Raw genomic sequence first — 22085 nt, forward strand, 5'->3', positions numbered from 1 at the left:
AGTAGATAAATTTTTTTAAAACTGTGCACACCCTGTGTTTGACCTAGCAATACAACTACTAGATCTATACTCGAGATCAAAGGAAAATGACCCATATGAAAAAAATATTTATAGCAGCTCTTCGTGTGGTAAAGAATTGGAGACAGGGATGCCCACTAACTGGGGGACAGCTAAACAAGTTATGGTATATAATTGTGATGAAATATTATTGTGCTATGAGAAATGATGAAGGAGATAGTTTCAGAAATACTTTTACAGGAAGACTAATATGAACTGACACAAAGTGAAGTAAGCAGAACCAGGAAATAATCTACACAGTAATAGCAATATTGTAAAGATAATCAACTGTGAAAGATTCAGTAACTCTGATCAATACAACGAACTACCACAATGCCAAAGGATTCATGATATGAAATGCTATCCACCTCCAGATAGAGAACTGATGGACTCAGAGTGCAGACTGAAGCATTTTTCTTCTTCATATTTCTTGGGGTTTTTTTTAGGAGAGATGGAGGCAGGAACATGGCTAATGAGGAAATACGTTTGCGTGACTTCATATATGTATTTTTTTCTTGCTTTCTCGATGGGTGAGAGGGGTCAAGGGAGAGAAAGAATTTGGAATTGAAAATAAAAACATTTTTAAAAGATGCTATAAATATTTTTTGTATATATGGGTCCTTTTTTCTTGTTTGATCTCTTTGAGATAAAAGCTAGTGGTGGTATAACTGAGTCAAAGGGTATGCCCAGTTTATTGACTTTCTGAGTATAGTTTCACACCACTTTTCAGAATGGATAGAAAAATTCAAGGCTCTACTGTCCATGAGTGTGCCTGTGCCTGTTTTCCTACAGCCTCTCAAACAGTAGTCATTTTCCTCTTTTGTCATCTTTGACAATCAGATGGGTGTGAAGTAGAACCTCAGAGTGGTTTTAATTTGGATTTCTCTAATTATTAGTGACTTGGAACATTTTTTAATATGCTGCTGATAGACTGGATTGTTTCCTGTTACACAAACATGACTGTCTACATGAAGTCTTTCCTAATCCTCCCAAATACTGGCATCCACTCTCCCTAAACTACCTTTTATTTCTTTTATATTGATTCTGCATCTATCTGTATTGTATACATCATCTTCTTGGACAGAATGTAAGTTCCTTCTAGGCAGGGGCTAAAGTTTACTTTTGTCTGTGTGTGCTCGGAATCTAGCGCACTGCCTGTCACACAGAAGATGCTTAATAACTATTTGTTGATTGATGAATTAACCTCCTATTATTTAATTATATTCCATAGTAGATTTTTTAAAAAAAGAAAGCGCATAATTATTCTTGCTCATAAATAAAAATCAAATTTCTCAATTTTAGGAAACCCAATGGAGAGATAGGTGGTAAGCATGAATAGGCTATGACCAAAAAAGAATTACCATGGAAAAAATGGCAAAAAACAGCAGAGAAGGAGGCCCTACCCACTGACACACAATGACAATCTACATGACAACACGCTCGATGGAAGATGGACTCTAGGATACGGACAAGTCTCACAGAGTGAGAAGGCACTGATGGGTTTGGGAGCTGCCCTTCAGAGGAAGGACTGACTTACAGCAATGAGATCACAGATTTGTAGCAGAAAAAGAGGCACATGGATTCTTTTTCGAACCAGTCTGTTTCTCATGCCCTCCATGGTGTGACCTCCCTTCCCTTCTCTAGCTTGCAGCACCTTTTCCCCGGTAGTCAGGCAGCTCTCACCCTCTCCTGCACACATCATGATCACTCACACTGACCTCAAAGTCTTCAGACTTTGCACCTTCCCAAACCTAAGCTGACTTGCCCTCTGTCTCCTTCAGCTCTTCAGCTCAGGTCCTGTCTCCTCTAGGGGTTCACAAACTTAGCCTTCCACCATCTGTTACCTGCTCTGACCTCCTCTGCTGCCCTTACTCCGAGCTCTACAATCAGTATTCAATTATAGATTAAGCTCCATGTGGATGGAAGTCAAAGATGCCACTGGGGGAACACAGTTTCTGGGAGAAATGTGACCATTTTTCATTCATCCTGGAATCACCAAGAAGCCTTACATATAACAGGCTCAGTAGACACCGAACGAATGAATGCATGGATGAATTAAAGTACTCCTTGGCATTCTGTTTCTCAAGGTCAGGAACCATCACTTTTACTTCTTTTAATCCAGCCTTACTGATCCATTGGAAGCATTCAATACATATTTGTTCATAAGCCTTTTCCAAAATGCTAACTGACATGCTAGTATCCTTAAAGAAATAAGGCGACAACCCAAAATGAACATGCTCCCTAACCACTCTCTCTAACTAGAGACTTCTTTTGGTACAGGCAGGGATACTGTATATTATATATACTGTATATATATATTTAAAGCAAAAGAATATAAAAATGCCTGTTATTATTATCATTCTTGTTGTTTTTAGTCCCCAGTTACCAGGCCCCTAGTCTGGTGAAGACTGTTCCCTGACCTTTCTCCTGCATTCCTGCTGAGCTCAAGCCCCTAAAGCCCAAGTTTATATGGCAACATAGAAGTGTGCTGAGAAATGGTCAACAACTTGTTTGGGGGGCAAGGAGGAGGGGGGATAAACAGGTGCATGTACGCTATCGAGTTTAATTTACATTATGAACACTTTGTTAAGGCTAGACAATCAGCAAAACAATAAACCAAAGCCTGATTTGTAGCAGTTTCTGATTTCTGAGGCATAAAGCTCACACTGAAAATTTAACAATGTCTCGAAAGCCCCTCAGAGATGGTTCCAGCACACCCCTTAGTGCAGGACTAAGGAGGGTTCAAAGAATCACAGAATGTTAGATTTGGAAGGGACCTCTAGAACATGAAATATAAATGTAAATGTGGAAAAGACCTCAAAATCACAGAATTTTAGAGCTGGAAACAACTTTAGAAAATAGAACAGAGGACGGTAGGGCTAGAAGGGACCCTAGGAATCATCTAGTTTAACTCCCTCATTTGGAAGATGAGGAAACGACATTTCAGGCAGCCGAAGTACCTGACTGGGTCACGTATGGACTAAGTGGCAGAGCTGGTCCTAGAACCCAGGTTTCCTGACTCCCAGTCCAGCCTCTTTATCCTGGCCATGTCTCTCCCTCCCCATTCCTACCCAGCTCCACTAGCTCCCTAAAGAGTTCTTCCTCCGCACACAGACCTTCCTTCCCCCTGCCCAGCACCCTTCATACCTGAGTCAATGTGGCAGTGCCCTATGGCATGAATGGTGTGCTGGCTGTCCCCATTGCGCTGGCGGAAGATACCCGATGCCAGGGAACGGGCTGTCGAAAAGGTATCAGGTTCAGTCGGGTTACACACGTTCACCATCTGGTTGGCGGTGTAGAGGGCTTGGAAGCTCCGCTGGCTGCCCTCCCCAAGGCACTAGTTGGGGCAGGAGGGCAGAAAAGGGACACATAAGGCTTATACAAGAGAGAGCAGAGAAAGCTTTCAGGAGGGTCTGACTTCATCCTATGACCTTTTAGAAGATCTGTCTACGGACAAAACATTTTCTTCTTTATCTTCCTTTTTCTCCAATAGAAACACCTTAAAAAAACAGCTTTCATTGTTGCTATTCCCATATTCAAAACTGAAATTGTCTGCTCCTCACTCTGGCATTCAAAGCCATTTCGATGTGGCTCTAGCCCCAGTGCCCACTGCTGCCCCCAACATGCCTTCTGTTTCCTGCCAGCTTGATTTCCATGAACCAAGTACACACCACGCTCGTTTGTCTCTCTACCTTTGCTCAGGATGCTCCCCCTTGCCTGACTTGCTCCCAGCCCATCGTCCTCCTCCTCCTCGCTCCTCTTCTCCCTTTCCCTTCACTCGTCTCTGCCTATTCAAATTCTACCATCCTTCAACATCCAGCTCTTCTGTGAAGCCTTCACTGACTATTCTGGCCCACACTCACCTCTCCCTTCTCTTAACTCTACGAATATGTGGCCTAAATTAGAGTATGACACAGTGTTATTTTCTCGGCCTCCTTTTCTCCTGTCACAGGGGTGGGCACACAGTAGGTGCTCAGATCTCTTTGTTCAATGATGGAAAAAGATGTGACAAAGGGGCCATTAGCTACCTTGGCCATGCCCAGGAGGATTTCCATATCCATCATCAGTTCGTGAACATTCCGGTGGTACACCGCTATCTCAGCCCGGGTCACACTGAATCTCTTCTCATTGTCAGGTGGTGCAATCATGCTGCCTTTTCCAGCCCCAAAGACCCCATTGCAGGCAGTTTCTACATACAGTGTCAGGCTGCAGAAGGAGAAATTGTCAGAACTGTAAAAAGTGATTCAGGGGGAAAAGCAAAGAGTGCGGCCCAGGACCCTGAAGATAAAAGGGAAATCATCCAACTGCTTCCTCTCACCCCCAGGGATACCTAATAAGTCAGAGCAAAGGGAAATAAAACAGCTCCAACATCAAATCACTATTGTTATATACAAGTATTGTTGTTACAAATGTTTTCTTTAAATCATTGAGGCAGTGTGGCCAAATGGATAGCATCGGCTTCAAAGTCAGTAAAATCTGTGTGACCCAAGAAAAGTTGTTTAACCTCTCAGGCAATTCTCTGACTACAAATTAAAAAAGGAGTGCCTGATCTTTACTGGTAGGGTTTTCCCCATCAGGAGTTCCTACACCAATGGAATCACAGATATAGATCTAATTAAGAGATTTTATGGCTAAAAACTGACCACTAGCTAATGAACCTCCAGTAGGGGAGAAAAATGAGCAAACTCCTGCACTGTGCCCTACTGAAAGTATATCGATGAATCTCTCTTGGTCAGGCCCCATGGATGGGCAGAGCACTGGGGAGGCCCAAAGAGAGGATGTTAAAATTGCACTTAAGAAACTGCACAGTATTGTCAATTATCCCAAACTATTCATTTGCCACAAAACCCCATCTTTTTAAACAGCAACATTTTCCTGGTGATGTCATACGGCAGCAAATCACAAAACAGAGCAATCTCTGAAGAATTTACACTGCTGGGGACCTAAAATGAAATGGTGGATGGAAGCAGCATATTACCAAAAACGATGGGCATAGATATTGGCATAAAAGACATCATCCAAGAAATACATGAGCAGAAAAGGAAGTGAGTCAGTCACATAACAAGAGGGAGGGTTAATGAAGAGAAAGTCTAAGATTGGCACTAGAAGGTATAGAATGTTCAAAGAAAGGAAGCAAAGCTCTAGAAGTTGAACAGATTCTTTATGGAAGATTTATGAGAGGACATGGACAAGAGTCAAACAAATGAGCTGGCCTGGAAGAATCATGAACCATCTAACTGCAGAAAGAGCCCACTGAAATCTGAAGCACCTGCCTAAGTGGCTGCTGAAATTACTGCTCTTCCTCCCTCCACAAAAAGACAGACCTTTGTATTTTAATTCAATTTAAAGGATGCCTACTGTGTAAAATACGCTGTGCTAGATGCTGAGACAAATAGATCATTTAGATAAGACTTGGTCTTCACCCCCAAGGCACTTATGTTCTAGTGAGTGAGCTCGTCAGTATTTCACAAGGATGTTTGGGTTTCATGAGTTTTATGTTTTAGACTAGTAATCAAGGTTCAACCATTTTCATGTGACCAAAACAGATGGCACTGATTAAACCAATAAGTGGCCTTGAGAATAGGCATGTGCACAAAGGTATAATTAGTGAGTTTTCTAGTTGTTCTTGCTCACTGTGGACACTGGCACAGGGAGTGATCTATGCTGTATGTTTGCCTAAAAATCTAGTCCATTTCTCAATTATCCAAGTTATACATCATCCAGATGTCTGGACCATAACAAGTACTTAGTAGGTGCTTGTTCATTATTTAACTGATTGAAGGGATGGCTGTGTGTGACTTCATATTGTGTTCCAAATGTAATTCAACATCTATGCTCCCAGGCTCTGCCCCAGTGAATCTGCAATCTAGCAGGGGACTAAAACCTACAGGGAATACTAAAAGTGAGTATAAGAAAAAACAAAGAGGAGGCCAGAGAGGCACAAGAAATTGTAGCTGAGGAAATCAGGAAGGCCTTGCTGGAGACGTGGCAGCTGAGGCAGCTTTCAAGGAAGGAAATGATTTGAAGAGTCAGATAGATGCAGAAAGTGTTCATTTCAGGCTCAAGGGGTGATGTGTGCACATGTAAAGAAGTGGGAAATGGTGGCATGGATTTGGTGAATACCTAGTTGTTTAGTCTGGCAATGCAGAGTAGGTGAAGATGAGTAGTATGAAATAAGCCTGGAAACACTGACTGGAGCAAGACCACAGAGGGCCTTGCATGCCGAGCTAAGCAATGTGAATTTTATTTCGTAGGTAATGAGCAAAGGTTAGATAACCTGAAGATTTCTGAAGAAATGTTAATTTGGTTGGTATTGTTGTGCATGCAGATGGATACATGTATGTTAATTTGTGCCCACATAGGTTTATTATAACTTCAACTAGCAGGTATTCCATTCCTACCTGGCAATGCCAAACCCCAAATTCCATTAGCTTTGCTACTTTTGGGGGCTGATTCCCTCAGGTACTCCCTCCCTCCCCGCAAGGGATTCACACTCGCCTCCAGGGGTCTCCTTCCTTCATCTTGTCAGTCAGGACGTAGCTGGTCTTCTCACCCAATTTGGTCAAACCCTGAGTGGGGAGGAGAGATCTGGTCCTGAGTCCCCTCAGCTACCAACTTAGGCAGATGACTGGACAGGGGCCCAGATGTGATTGGGAGTCCTTTTATCACCTCTTCCCCATAGGGTGTTTCCATCCATCTTTTCTCCAGCTCTAGATCAGTAGTTCTCAAGAGTCAGGGGCTGTGGTTAACAAGGAACCTATGCACACAGTCTCCTTAGCCACTTAACCTTCCCCTTGAGCAGCAAGTTTCTACATCTTTAAAAGTCAGAGTTTATTAGAAGGAAACCAACTGGCCTTTCTAAGTGGTAGTAATGACAGGAAGAACCCTGTCCCAGGAATCTTGAGAATTTAGCTCTAGTCCCAAATCTACTACTGATGTTTTGTGAGACCTGGCAGGTCACTTAACTGGTTTGGGTCCTACTTTTTCTATCCATAAAATAGGAAAATTACCCCCAGGCCTGTGTATCTCACAGGAAGGTTATGAGAAGCAAATAGGATAACTGTTTAGGAGCAGTTTTGAAACCTTTGAAAAGTCAAAGACCAAAGACTCTGCTAACTGATGGAGACAATACCCAATCGTTTGTAATCATTATTCCCCTAAGGAGTGGAGACCTGGAGATTAGAGAAGGAAAGTCAGTCTATGACTTTCAGCCAGTCAGAGGCAGGCCTGGGTACAGAACCCACAGCTCTGAGCCACCCCGTCCCCCAACCTTGAGCTCACTAAGTTCCCTAACTTCCCAGTCTCAGGAGGGCCAGTTTGAGCAATGGTGTTTAAAAAGTGATTGCGTTCCAGACTCTCAAGAACCACAGGGCAAAAGAAATCCAGACCATTCCCCACCAGGGAGGGGACTGGCAAGACTTTTGGGCCTCCCAGTTCCCATGTTCTTTGGAGACAGGAGCTTTAAACTGTCCTCTGGCAGTACTCAGTTATGGAAACAAGCCTAGGAAGGATTCATATTTGCTGTCTCACCTGGACTGGTTCCCCATTCCTCCACAACAGGCCTTCTCCATCACTCTCCCAGAGAAAGTGAATTTCCTGATTGATCCAAGTTTTGGGGATAGTCAGCTCCACTCGGAACCAGCAAGTCCACCATCTACAAGAGACACAAAGGAGAGGCCAGGGTGAGAGAGCACAGGACCAAGAGACTTTGGTTTGGGAAACATAAAGTCAATTTCAATTTAAATTGTCAATAGAGACCTGCTTCTCTTCCAGGCACAATGAAACCAAGACTGCAGAGCATGGAGAAAAAGCTGGTAAATTTCACTCTCAAGGAGTTTACCATATCAGGTCAGCACAATCACTAAGGATTTATTGAGTGCATTCTAGGGCTATGTTGGGTACTGGGAAGGACAAATGAAAAAAGTCATAAATAATACTCTTTCTGGAGTCCGTAAGAGAAGATTCACACACAAAACAACTAGAAAACAGTCAAATGCTAACATGTGGAGTGCATGGCTAGGGTGATAAGGACCAGATAGTGTCTGATGAGTTTAGCTCAAGTAGCCCTGGAAGGATTCTTGAAGGAGCTAAGACTTGAAATCTGAAAATTGGGAGAGGAAGCATGGAGGAAATGAAGGCACAGTGAGAGTTCCGGGGACCTATGGAAGGGAAAAAGTGACATCTTTATTTTCCCTAACCTTTTCTTCGCTTTGTAATTATACACACACACACACACACACACACACACATGCGCGCACATTTGAAAACAAGATTCTGAGAAGAGGTCCACAGGTCTCACTAGACTGACAAAAGAGTCCATGGCACACAAAGAGAAAGAAAACATAAATTTGAGGGAAGAGTGTGAACAAAGGCTGATGTGGGAAAAAGTGTAGTATCTGGGATTGTGCTGGATGCTACGAAGGATAAAAAAGAAATTTAAGAGAGTTTCTGAACCTTGAACAGTATTTGGACAGGTGAAATGTTCAGGGTCATCACTGGACTGACAGAGCATCAGATATAAAATAAGTTCACTTAGTAAGTCTGTGCTCATTTTCTGAGCTTCAAATGTGATTGCCATGGGGCTTCTCTGGAACAGGCTTTAAAAATGTGATACAGTATGGTGGTCCCAGAGGCATAAGAAGTGTAAGATCACTAAGTCTGCAACATTAAAATCTGTGCTAAAGGGAGATAAGTGAGAAGAAATCCCTTGACAGGTCTAATTCCCCAACAATAATCACACTGAGCATACAGGTCTAAAACAGCTCAGATTGAGAAGTGCTGCCTGCCCCGGCTAGTCCAGCACTCCTACTCAAATCATAGAAGTTATCGCCTCACCCTTAGGAAGGAAAAAAGGGATTGAAGTTAGCTCTGCCTTCTGATGCAGCAATCTGGGAGCTGAGCACAGCAGAAAGAATCAGAGGGGTAAGTCTGAATCCAGGCTCTGCTCCTTACTGTCTCTATGACTGGGTAAGTCCCTTCTATGAGCCTCAATTTTTTCATCCAAAAAGGAAGGGGCTGCATGTTCTTTAAAGCCTTTCCCAGTTCTAAACCCTAAGTGGAAAGAAGGGGAGAAGGCATCATACTCAAAGAAGGAGAGGAATAATCAGCCAGCATTTATTAGACACCTTCTATGTCAAGGCACTATGCTAAATGTCGTTAGGAATATGACTCCACTAGAAAAGAAGCTTCCTACATAAGAGGTAAGACTGGAAAGGAAGGCAGGAGGCCTAGACTGTGGGATGTCCTGAGCACCAGATTCAGGAGTGTAATGGAGGTGATAAGGAATCCCGGAAAGTTTATGAGTAAGGAACTGACCAGGGATCCATGAGGATAACCTGGCAGCAGAGTGCAGAAAGGAGCAGGTCTGGAGTAGTGAAATGGCTGACAAACTTAAACACTGAAGCTCAGCAGCCAGCCTTGTTCCTCATGCCCACAACCCCAAAATGGCCTTCACTCTTTCTATGAACTATGATATATACACAGAGATTATTTAGTTTTGAACATTTTGTAGTCATTCTTTATAGTTATATTGTCATTGTGCATGCTGCTTCTATTTATTCTTGTTAAATTTCATTTTGTTGGTCTCACACTATTGTTCTAGTCTCTCAAAGATCATTTCAAATTTGGATTCTATGTTACTGTGTCACTTGGGGGAGTCCCTCTCCCCCAGATATTTCCAACAGAAATATCTTCCTGGTCTATCACCAGGCCCTGGAATTTAGTGATCTGCGTTAGCTTTGAATCTCAAATGATTTCCATTCAGTGGTCCGCATGTCTTTGACTTTTGAATTTGAGTAAGCATTGTCCCAGAGATTCTAAGGATTCCCAACCCAAGGAGGTAATGATGCTGGATGGATCTCTACTGTGATCTTAAGGGATGTCTCAAAAATTCTCCAAGCAATTTAACCATATTTTATTTTTTTTTTAAAAAGCACACACTCCCTCCTCTCATGAGCCCTTTCCTGACTACTTCAAATAAGAGTTTGAGAGAAAAGAACAAGAAATCTTGTACTATTCTCTTGAATTTAACAAATGTCTAATAAGCGTAAGACTGGTAAAGGACAGTAAAAGAAACAAAGCCCTTGCCCACAAGCAGCTTACAGTCTTCAAATGGAGGGGATGAACATACATAGAAAACAGAATATGATATGTTCTCTAAGAGAGAGGTGAATAAAATGCTCAAGAATAAAATGGAGGAAAGTCCCCTCCAGCTGGGGACACAGTTTCACAGGAAAGGTAGGTTTGAGCAAGGTCTTGAAGGACAAAGATGATTTCAGCAGGGAGGGAGGGAAGAAGGGAGGTCACTCTGGACACAGAGAACAGTGCTTCCAAAAGCAATGGCAAGGATGCCTGCAGTGTGTTCATCAAACTGTGAACAGTCCAGTTGGGCTGAATCACAGAGAATGGGAAAGAAAAGCATGGGATAAAGCCAGCCGAGTCAGAGTAAGATAGAGCTAGGCTGTGGAGGTCTCAAATGTTTGAAGGAGTTTATGCAAAGCCAGTGGAGAGCCCTTAAAAGTTACTAAGCAATGGAATGATGTGATTAGAGGAGTGCATGAGGAGAATGAACCGACAGGGACAATCTCTGCTCTCTGTTTCATGTCTGTTAGCCTGAGCTGCTCAACAAGACACAAAGTCCTGAGAGTGAAACACAGGTATTGATATCCTATTTGGCCCCTTGCCCTACGACCTTGCACAAAGCTCTCAATTCTCTTGACCTAGCCATTTCACAGGTAGGCATGACATCTCAAGCTGTCAGAAAATGTGAGCCCTTTTTGTCATGCCATCTGACATTCAGGAATGGATATAAGTATTCAGGAAGACATTCTGATAAATGACTGAGGCTGCTTTGAGAGCAGAGACCAGGCCTGGTGATAGACCAGGAAAATGTTTCTGCTGCATTGCTCCACCTCATTAGCTCACCTAAGTGACACAGCAAATACTGAAAGGGAGAATCCAAATTCAAAGTGATTTGTGACACATTGGAACAATAATGTGAGAACAACAAAATGCAATTTAACAAGAATAAATATAAGCACTATGTACAATGACTATATAACTACAAAGAATGACTACAAAACAACTGAAAATAAATGCTATGAAATTATAAAGAACAAGTTTAACCCCAATGAAAAGCTATAAATCTCCCCCTGCCCTACTCCTAGAGGTTGGGGTCATTGGTATGGAACACTGCATATAGAATCAGATTTTTTCAATGTGTAGAATGTTTTGCTGAAATTTTTCTTCTCTTCTTCCTCATTTAAAAAAAATCTGTTATAAGAAATGGCTTATAGGAAGGATAAAGGGGAAATGCAAGCAATATAAAAGCAAAATACAGCAATGAAGACCTATTATTTTAAAAAGAACAAATATAAAGGTCTATATATTGAGACTCAAAAAATAAACTGCACTTATGTAGAATGCAGGCAACCCACTGAACATGAGTCGGACATGTAGAACAAGGAAAGTGATCATTTCCCAATATTCAGCTGCTAAGCATATGAGCCCCAATCTGGGTGTCCCAATTTAGGAGGAACGCTGCCATAAGTCGAGGCAGGGAGAAAATTCAAAACCACGTCAGATGTGTTTGAAGAACCCAATGAAGTTTAACCAGCGGAAGATACTGCTGTTCCCAAAAGTTGGAAAGATTCTCACAGGGGAGTGGGATTAGCCACATTCTAGGTGCCTCTAGATAGCTGAACTAGGAACAATCAGGAGAAGTGACAGGGAGATAGATTTCAGTTCAAGATAAGAAAAAACTTGCTAACAATTAGAACTGCCTAATACTGAAATGGGCTGATTTGTGTGGGAGTGAGCAAAAGAAGCTTTAGATGGGATTCATGCATCAGGTAAGGTGCTTAACTTGATGGACTAAATGGATCCTTTATGGTCACAGGTTCTAATTCTAATTCTCTAATGAGAATCTGGACGCCAGCTCAGCCACCCATGTGACCGAGTGCGAATCACTTCCTGTTCTCTGGCCTTGTTTCCTCATCAATAAAATTCACTTCAATTAAACAAACACTTAATAAACACCTGTTTTGTGCAAGGCACTATTGTAGGCTCTGAGTATAAAAAGCAAAAATGAACCAGATGATCTCTAAGTCCATCTTGGCTCTAAATCTACAATTCTATGATCTTTGTTCTAACCAATGGATAATCAAAGACATAAAATGGAGCTTCTCAGATTCTTTCATTTTTTCTCAATCATTCTTCATCATCACTAGAGAAAAAGGGGCTTACTGTATGCTCCACTGGTTATTTCTGATTTTTTAAAATGTTTTCCCCACTTTGCCTTGTCCCCAAACCCTGTTACCTACGTGGGTCCAAAGGTATCACCAACTTTGACCTTGTGGAAGTTTTGCTGAATAGCCTGTTCATATGGCATCCGTTCCGGTGTCGTGAAGCAAGACAGTGAAGTCACAGGGCAACTGTCTCCGTAGAGCCTGGGAAAAGAGACACAAACATGTGCATGTATGTATGTATGTATGTAATCAAACATTTGTGGGCCTGTATAAAATTCAGAGCTCTTTCCAGCTCTGACAAGAGTGCAGGGGAATGGGGGCGCGTGGACAGAAAGCCCCTCTCCAAACAATCACATGCACGTTCATGCACAGGAGGGGGTGTGGTAGAAATGAGCACTGAACACCCATTTCACCTCTCCAAGACTGTTTCCTCACCTATAAAGTTAGGATAAAAGACCTATTCTGATGCCTCATTCTGACACAACAGTTACCCTGAGTACTCACCTCTGGCAAGTTCTATCACACTAGCAAGATTAAGAATATAGACCAGACAACACAACATGCTTGCTGTCCCAAGGAAGTATGAATAGGATCATCAAATTCAATTCAGCTGATGGGGTACTGGATTTGGAGTCAGGAAGAGGTGAGTTCAAATCCTACCTCAGACACTGACTAGCTGTGTGACCCTGGGCAAGTCTCTTAATCTTTTCAGTTTCCTCTATTTTCCTTTGTGTGGTTATCGATCTCCTTGCCAAGAAGAGAACATGAAAGCCAAGGGCAAAGCTAGTTTAGAATATAAATTCATTTGTGAAACTATACAAAGCAAAATGGTAAAGTTATAAACAGAATCATCTCATAAAAGTGAGAAGTTATAGAAGTAAGGGGAAAGAAATAACCATGGATTCAGTACCCACACTCATTTTGATCCTTGAGGAAAAAAAAAGTTTGATGAAAGGTTGGCATAAGACCAAATTAAGATAGATCATCACAAGAGCACTGAAAGATGAATCTAGGAAGACAACAAATGAGAATGAACCATTTTGGTGACAAATTCTTATCTTTATTAACGACAGTACTAATACCACATTTGGACTGAGGAAGGGGAGAGTGTAAAGAACATTGGAGTTCAAGTCACTGAATCCTGCCGCTTATGACCCTGTGTGGCCTGGACAAGTCACCAAACCTTTTGGGGATCATCTGTCAAATGAGGGGGTTGATAAGATGACCCAGAAGTAGGGAAGTGCTGGTAAGTGCTTATGGACCAGCTGTTTGGAGAAAAAAACGCATACCTGACACACTTACGTTTAATCCTCATCAGTAATGTTTCCATCACTTTCTTAAGTCTAGACAATCAACAAAACAGTAATTCTAGCCCTGATTTATAGCATTTGCTGAGGTAAATGCCCACAATGAAAATGTACCTTTTTTCAGGAAATTCTCCATTATCCATCAAGTGCCTCTGCTTAGTTTTCCCTCTAGGCAACTGTCTCCTCCAGGATAAGGCGATCTCCTGAAATCTCGTCCCTATGCAGACTGACTCAGTTTTTGATACTGAACACCTTCTCAACTCTCCTCTCTGCCTGGCGGGCTGAAGGGTAGAGCAACAAACTCCTTCCAAAGCCTTCCTTTATGGAGGGCTCTGAACTTCCCAGGGAACTCTCCATTTTCCAAGAGCAGCTCAGCTTTATTTCAATTCCACAAAATATCATGCCCCCAGCATCAGGGACCTCATGGTGCTTTTTTTTTTTTTACCCTCCTTTCTGCTTCCCTTTTGTGTAAGGTCTTCCCCTATCAGACAGTAAGCTTCTTGAGGATAGGGGCTGTCTTTTTCTTATTTGTAGCCCCAGCACTTAGCATAGTGCCCAGCACCTAGGTGTTAATGTTTACTGAATTAAAATTTACCAGCCCTTGTGAGCCAACACGAGCTGGCTCCCACTTACCCTAGCCTATAAATTACCGTTAGTTCTAAGTTTAGGATCTTATAATCCTATGACAAAGATATGAAGAACAGCGGGACCAGACCAGGTACAGAGAGGAATTCCATCCTGGAAGCAACACAATTTTGAGAGTGCTGAAGGATCAACTTTTGAGGGATCTGAACAAGGGGAAGATACTGAATGACTGGAAAAAAATCAAGTTTGGTACTGTCATCAATAATAACTGACCTATATGCCTATTTTCTCATCTAGATAAAATCTTTGTGAGCATTATCTACACATATGTCAAGGGTATCCAATTCAAATATGAGAACAAGTAGGCTTTTATAAACAACACTCTACAACAGATATCATCAGTCACACAAACAACACCAAGATGCTAGAATTTAAGATCCCATTGTGTTTGTCTGTCAAAGAATATGTTTCAGTAGAGCAAAATACAGCCTTAAATGTTCTTCCTCCCCAAGGTGTCACTTTATTCCTATGGTAAGGTTATAGAAGATTCCTTGAAGAAGCAACAACAAAAATAACTTTGCTTAAGGATCCTCTGATTATCAGTGCCAACAAGACACAATACTAGAAAGTAATATCCTGGACCAAACCATGTTCCCTGTCATGGAGAACATTCAATACAAAGTCCAAACAGAAGAGGACGTTTGTATGGGTGGTAAGCTCCTCCAGATGTTCCTGTTTGTGGGTGATATTAAGTCCCTGGAATCTACAAAGCCTCCTAAATGAGATCCCCAACTCCTCAAAGGCATTCGCCTTAACAGTATATACAGGAAAAACTAACTTGATGAAGACCACTCATTGCCTGACTCACAACACGCAGCTGAATGGACAGAGTCAGGATCTGGGCAATGAAATGGACCCAGAAGTTATCTTTAAGAGAGACAGACAGACAGTGGACTGCTTTTGGGAAATTAGGCAGGACTCTCATAGAAATCATAAATTTGGAAGTGGTAGGGACCTTCAAAATCATTTAATTCCTCCCACCCACTCCACCCTCTATTTATTTATTTTGTGGATGAGGAAAATAAGTCCAGGAGAAATTACTGACATACCCCAATTCACAAAGCAGATGGTGACAGAGCCAGGTCCTCTCATTCCAAATTCAGCAGTCTTTCTGCTGTACCATGAGACCTCCTCAATAATCCCAAACCTATCATTTTAACCCCAAGATTCTTCCATTGTTGTTTTAGAGCTTTTGCAAACCAAGAAATAAGAATAACTGGTATTGTGCTTTAGCGTTTGGGAAGTACTTTCACAAACTTGTCTCATTTGAATCCTCATAACAGCCTGTAGGGTTGGCAAAAAAGGTTTTATTATCCTCATTTTACAGAAGAAAAAAACAAGCCTGTGATCTGGGGGTAGGGGAGCCTCCAAGCCTGTCACTTTCTCCACTATACATGCTGCCTCTTCATGGAATAGAACAATCAACACTATGCATGGTTCAAAATGCCACGGAGACATGAGTGATGGGTCTAAGTGGGTTGCAGGGTAGGAACAATAAACAAGTCTGTGTCAGAAGCTAGGTAAAGCTATCATCCAGAAGATGTATGACCAACAAAGGAAACAGGCTGTTTGTTCATCATGGATCCAGAGCAAGGTATAACAAATGGACGGCTAGAGTGTTGAACTTATGTTCACAGAATGTGAAAATACCTAGAGGAAGGCCCTGAGCACGTTGCATACGATGCCTATGGAAAAATCTGTGGAAATATATGGAAGCAAGTCACAGAATGAGAAAGCATAGGCAGGCGGTGTTGTCTTTGACGGCCATATCTGTATCAATGATATAATGGATCTGGGCAAGTATTGAAATATAAAGAAGGGGAAATGATCATGATGGCTTCCTCGGAGTTGTCAAGATGCCAATGAAATGAGATATTCATACAGCACCGTCAATGCTACAATACTATTCAATTATAGGGTCATTGCTGCTTCACTTAACGCCAGACCCTTGGGAGGGGAGCCAACAGAGTTGGACCCATCCATTTAGTGGTTCACTATGGGGTTGCAAAGTCGGTAAGAGGTATTCGAGTTAAAAATTCTTTAACGGCACTTTATGTAGTAAATAACAACTTAAATTTTATAGTTAGGGCTTTCATAATTACAGGTGGAATTAAAATTTTGTAATTACATGATGTACAATTTTAACTTGGAGTTTTCTGTGCAAGATTTACGATTGTGGTTATTTTAAATACTTGTTGAATGAAAGAAAATTAAGAGTAGTATTAAATTATTCATGGGGTTAACATCATATTTTTTGGTTGAAAATGGCTGAAACAGAAATTGTTGGGAACCATTGGACTTGATTTCCCAGACACCTGGCTCTAGCATTCTGGGTCTCAGAAAGGGATGGGGCCCTGGGGGCCACAGGACAGGACCCCCGCTCTTGGGCTGCCTCTGCTTGCCGCTAGCGTGACCTTGGACAAGGCACAAGCTCGGCGGTTCAAGACACGAGGGGTCCTCGATGCCCTCGGAAGCACCCTCCAGGTCTACCGCGCTGGGGTGGGAAGCCTGGACCACCCCGCGCCTTAGAGGAGGAGAAACTGAGGCCGGTAGCAGAGAGCCGGCCCTCCGCCCCGCCCCCCGGCCGGTCCGCAGACGCGGGTCACAGCCCCGGTTCGGCGCCTTCCCCTCTCTCGGGGCCTGCCCCCACCTCCGTCCCCATCTCGTGCCGGAGGGGGCGGGACGTGGCGATCCTGACGTCACTGGCAGCCGGGGTCGTTAGGCGGAAATTGCTCCAGGACTACGCGCATTTCTGGGGCGCCCGGGGATGGGGGTGGGGCGGCAGGAGCTTCGCCCGCCCCGGAAGGGCAGGCCGGAGCCCGCCTGGGCCTCCCCGGCCTCTGGCCGCCCGCCCTCAGGCCCGTCCGGGCCCTCACCTGCCCCACAGGTTGCAGTCGGTGAAGTAGAGGGGCGACAGGAACTTCTCCACCCGCTCCAAGGTGGTGCGGCGGTGCTTCAGCACCAAGGCCGGGGCCGCCGCCATCGCCGCAGCCGCAATGGCCGCCGTCAGCCGGCTCCTTCCGCTCAGGGGCGGGGGGGAGGGAGGGGCACCCGCGCGCATGCGTGAGCGCCGCGCCGCGCCCCGCCCCGCCCCGCCGCTACCTGGGCTCCACCCTCGAGGAGTCCGAGAGCCTTCGGCGCTCCTCGTAGGTGGTGGAACCAGGGAACGGGAAAGGCCGCCGGGGCCTTCTAGGTACGCTGCCCTTCGGTGCACCCGTGGAAGCGTCGCGAGTGGATTCACAACCAGGTGTGCTTCCTTCGAAGCACGAAGCTGCTTCCCTCCGCGGTTGTGCGTGGTCTGCAGTTCACCTCGCACCAGCCAGGGGCAGGTGGTCCTGCTTCCCCAGGTAGCTGGGCGGGTGGAACCCCAGCTCGGACCCCAGGCTGCGCATTCGCGATGGCCGTCCACCCGAAGCCGAAGTTACACGTGGGCAGCTCTTGAGTGGACTTGCCTACAGCGTTCTTTGGGAACCGAGGCACTGCGACCCGGCCGATGCCCTCTGCAGGAAGCCTTCCCCGACCCCCTTATTTCCCATTTTCGGTCCCTCTGTTAATTATTCCCCACTTACCCGGTAGGGGTAAGCTTCTTTGTACGCCATTCCTTTGGGGGCTCCTTGAGGGCAGGGACATTTGCTGCTTCTTTGTATCCCCTGTGCCTGGCACATATTAAGTGCTTAATATGGATTGATGTAACTTGCCCATGTTGCACACAATTATTAAGTTCCGAAGTGAGATCCAAATCCCATCTTCCTGCTAAGTCCAATTCATTTTCCAGGAGGCCATGCCTGAAAGGTTTCGTAAGGTACAAAGCGTGACATGGTTGTGATTTGTCTGAATCCCTCGTTTTTATGGGCACTGGCGGGGCTGGCTCACTCCGAAGAAGCACTTCGATATTCCATTTTCCCTGTGCTTAGAGCACGACCTATCTTAAATGCCGAGTTGTTTTCTTCCAGAACTCGGGGCAGTAAGGTGGCCTCATTTAACCCGCCCACTGGATCTCCACCATGTACACACACCATCTCTTTGCAGGACCTCTCTCATGTTGTGAAAACGCTTCTTCCAAGAAATGTCCATTTCCTCCAGAGTCTCCATCCAGAGCCCAAGGGCCAGGGTTCATTGTCACCCTCAGGCGGCGGTTTTCTCATCCATGAGATGAAGGTATCAGATCCCCAAGGAGTGAGCGGGAGCCAATGCACGGGTGACACTACGGAAACCTGTCACCTATACCACCGGCTCCTTGGATTAAAAACTGCACTGTTCTCTTTCTCCCCTTAGGTTGTCAGAGCTCTGGCTGGTGAGTCAAAATGAGTTATTCAGGTGGTTTGAGAGTAAGAGTACAAGTATGGGATGTCAGGGATCCAAAAGGTTGGGGATGGGGAGGGAGGAACCTTTTATTGTGAACATGGCAACTTCAGGGCAGGAGGGACTGGGGGTTTCAGAGTAAAAGTGTAACATGTCAACCCAAAAGTAGGGAATGGGGGCTGGGAGAAAGGAATCCCTTATTGTAGACACAGCATCATCCACTCCATGCTGCAAGAGGACAAACTTTCACAGGAGGAATGGGCAGAGATGAGTAGCAGTGAGAGCATATGTCCTCACAGCTCCTCTGTGAGATGGAAAGGGCAGGAATAATCCTGCTCATGTGTTGGAATCCTAGGCTTAGAGCTCAAAAGAACCAGAGAAGTGAATTTCTCACACAAGAGCTCAGGATTTAGATCCAGATTTTTCCAACTCCAAATCTTGCATTCTTTCCACTGCACAACAGTAGATGAAGATGTTAATTTGAGGTTAAGTGCTGGTGGGGAAGAGGCCAGGGCCAGGTTTACACAGAATAGTTGTCTTCAAATGTGCATTTAGAGCCATGGGGCCCCCCAGAGGGTGAGAACAAGGCAGAATAGCTTGTTTTCTGCATAGCCAACGTTAAAAATGACCTTTCGAATAATCAGAACTCTCCAACACAAGAATTGTGAGAGATAGCTAATGTTTTGTCTAGACAGCTGGCCTAGATGACCAGGAAGAGTACTTAAAATTCTAAGATTGTGTAAAGTAAAAAGTGTAAAGTATCATTATACGAATTCAGTAATGGATGTATTTCTCCAACCTTCTCCCCTTCCCCCCCCCCCCCCAAGCATTCTAAAGCTTCATTACACATAGTATTTAAACCTCTAAGGGGATAATCTTCTGTAACAATATCTGCTATTTGCAGGACACCTTCCAATCTATGATCTCATTTGTCCCCCACCATCCCCACAGAGACAGGCAGGGATTAAAGTTATTCTTATTCTACAGATGAGGGACTAAATGGTCTAAATTCAGGGAGTATTTAAATGCCTTGGGCAGGTTTATTGACCCACATCTCATAGTCTTTTCACTGAAGTATGCCAGTCTCTAGGAAAAGGTCCTAAGTTGTCCTGACTTCTCTCTGGATGCCTATGTCAGTTTTAGCAAAGGTCAAATGTGGAAATGAAAATCTGTTCTTCTTGGGCAGCCTTTTCTTCATATTAGTACCTGGGACAGGGCAGAGCCAGGAGATGGTTTAATGTAACCTAGGCGTTAAGGTCTTTAAGCAAAAGGCTATTGAAGGTTGAAGATGATTGGTAAGAAAATAAGACTTTTCTATTACTGATTCTTTTCATCTCTACACTTCTACAGTCTTTAGGGGCCTACAATCTTTAAGGGCCTGATAACAATCTACTTGCATATACTTAGTGTTTAACAAGTGGCCAACATTTCTTTTATCCATATCCTACTATATGCCAAGCCTAGATTAGCCCTTATTCTGTCACTCTATAGATGTATATGACCTATTAATCAGTTACTTAATCTAATCCTGTTGCTTAATTTGTAAGGGTAGGAGATACTAAAGGTCCTATCCAGCTCCCCACACTTGTAATTCTAAATCTCAAATCTAAGTTCCTCCTATGCTAGGCACTGAAGGCAACCATAATCATGTCCCCAGACAAACTGCCTTTTCTCCCATGTTTACTGAAACACTAGTCCTCTCAAAACTAGCCTGGCCCCTCATCGCTCAGTCCTTCTACCTTGGCTTTGACAGGGTAACTCAGTCCCAGGTCAAAGAAGCTTGAGGATACACTTGAGAATGAGAATACCTCTCCAACAAGGTTCAATGCACAACAGTACATGCAACAAGTGTCTGGTACCTGATAGGAATTTCTAGCTCAAAAACAACATCTTGTTCATGTTATGGTGGTATTATCTATGTATGGATGGTGTTATGTAACTCAAAACAGATTACGTAATGCCAAACACATGATCTGCAGATGGGCCTGAATAAGACTCCACCTAAGTTGGAGCACCTATTTCCCATGCTATTTCAAGCAAACATACCATACCTGGTATATATCTAATTTTCATTCTTTGTCCAACAAATCTCTTCATTTTAGAAAAGTGTTTCGTTAACATCATTGACCACGGCGTGGAAAATTGACACTGGTTTTTTTTTTGTTGTTGCCAACAGAGTACAACCTCTGTCAAGTCTTTCCAAAATGGACTATGAATACGGGCCAGGCTGAGTAAGAACCAGCTGGCATCAGTTCACAAAGGCTGGCCCCTAACCGTTAAAACTCAAGGAGACGCTTCTTTGTTTCAACAGAAGTAACCATACTCATGAAAATCACACATGTTTAAGCAATGCAGGTTTTTCACCATAAAAACAGAACCCCTTCTCGCTTGATTTGCCGAAACAAAGCTAGTTTTAAACAAAACGGATCTCTCAGCCTCACACCCTCCATGTGTGAATGGGGAGCAGGACAGTACTTTTTTCTTCATAGAAATTGATGAAGTATATTTTTTTTTGTTGGGTTTTTTTTAATGTGTGTTATGTGTGTCTCAACTCCTATCCAAAACAATAAAACAAGAGTGTGAAATTCTAAGGAACAATCCAAACGTCATATTAGATACATATTACATGAACAATTGTGTTTTCCTAACCAAAAAAAATAAGGCTGTCTGGGAAAAGAAGTGGCCATTCAATGGCAAGCTTTTCAATACAAATCTTCAGCTTCACTTGAATTGAAATGAAGGTAACCTCAGTTTTCTCTGCCTACTAGGAAACCAAAAGAAAAAAATATATCTATACACCACACTTAGCCCTGATATTTTAATGGAAATACTGCACTACAGTCAAGTTTACAACATTTTTTTATAGAAATCACATGGAAAGGTGGCCAAAGTCACAATACAGAATACAAAAAGCAATTTAAAATAAAAGGAAAGTTTTGCTATCTTACAGGCTGGGAACAGAGCTTGGAGCTCCAATGTCAGACTTCAGGAAGAATGAAAAAGTCAAGTGTATTACCCACCCTTGCTTGCACAAGGCCTCCTCATGTTACCTACATATTTAAAAATAAAATGTTCTTATAAAAAAATTTGGAGGTGTGGGAGATGCCACATCCCCAAAGCCCTTTCCTGAGTCGATGTAGGGCCTTATTCCAAGTCGCTCCTGATGATCTTCTGCACCACTGCCCTCCCCCTCCCTGAACCACCCTTCTCTTCTCTCTGCAGGAGGCTCTCCAGTCCACCCCCAAACACAGAATCCAGGTCCCTTTGTCAAACCTTTCCACCAGATGAGGCATTTAGGGAAGGGCTGGGTCTTCCACACTGTGGATCCACTTCATCTTCTTTCCACCTGCACCCTTGCCCACGTTTTTAAGACAAAAGATATTTTAAATAAAATAAAAACAGGAAAGTCTCATGTGCACAGAGGCCTGTATCCTATTCTGAACCCCCCACTAACCCCAGTTCTTGGAGGATTGTTATGGGCTAGGATGCTATAAGTCACACAAATACTAAAGCACCCTGGCCAGGATCT

General features: G+C 43.5%; 1 protein-coding gene across 4 annotated transcripts in view; it reads right to left on the reverse strand.

The window, feature by feature from the left end:
• The window catches only part of MAN2C1 (mannosidase alpha class 2C member 1), a 35222-nt gene extending 17935 nt beyond the window's left edge, over positions 1-17287 (reverse strand). Inside the window, exons 1-6 of one of the 4 annotated variants that reach the window (XM_036737019.1) lie at positions 17131-17287; positions 12378-12503; positions 7588-7711; positions 6556-6626; positions 4086-4263; positions 3205-3394 (exon numbers count right to left, since the gene is read on the reverse strand). In XM_036737019.1, the coding sequence (XP_036592914.1) occupies positions 3205-3394; positions 4086-4263; positions 6556-6626; positions 7588-7711; positions 12378-12503; positions 17131-17237 (796 nt within the window). In that variant the 5' untranslated portion in view covers positions 17238-17287. Of the gene's footprint in view, positions 1-3204; positions 3395-4085; positions 4264-6555; positions 6627-7587; positions 7712-12377; positions 12504-17130 lie in introns of those variants that run through there. The other 3 variants (XM_036737020.1, XM_036737017.1, XM_036737018.1) reach the window with 3 other exon arrangements.
• Positions 17288-22085: the final 4798 nt, after the last annotated feature.

Source organism: Trichosurus vulpecula, chromosome 8 (genome assembly GCF_011100635.1).
Source record: "Trichosurus vulpecula isolate mTriVul1 chromosome 8, mTriVul1.pri, whole genome shotgun sequence".
Classification (NCBI taxonomy): domain Eukaryota; kingdom Metazoa; phylum Chordata; class Mammalia; order Diprotodontia; family Phalangeridae; genus Trichosurus; species Trichosurus vulpecula.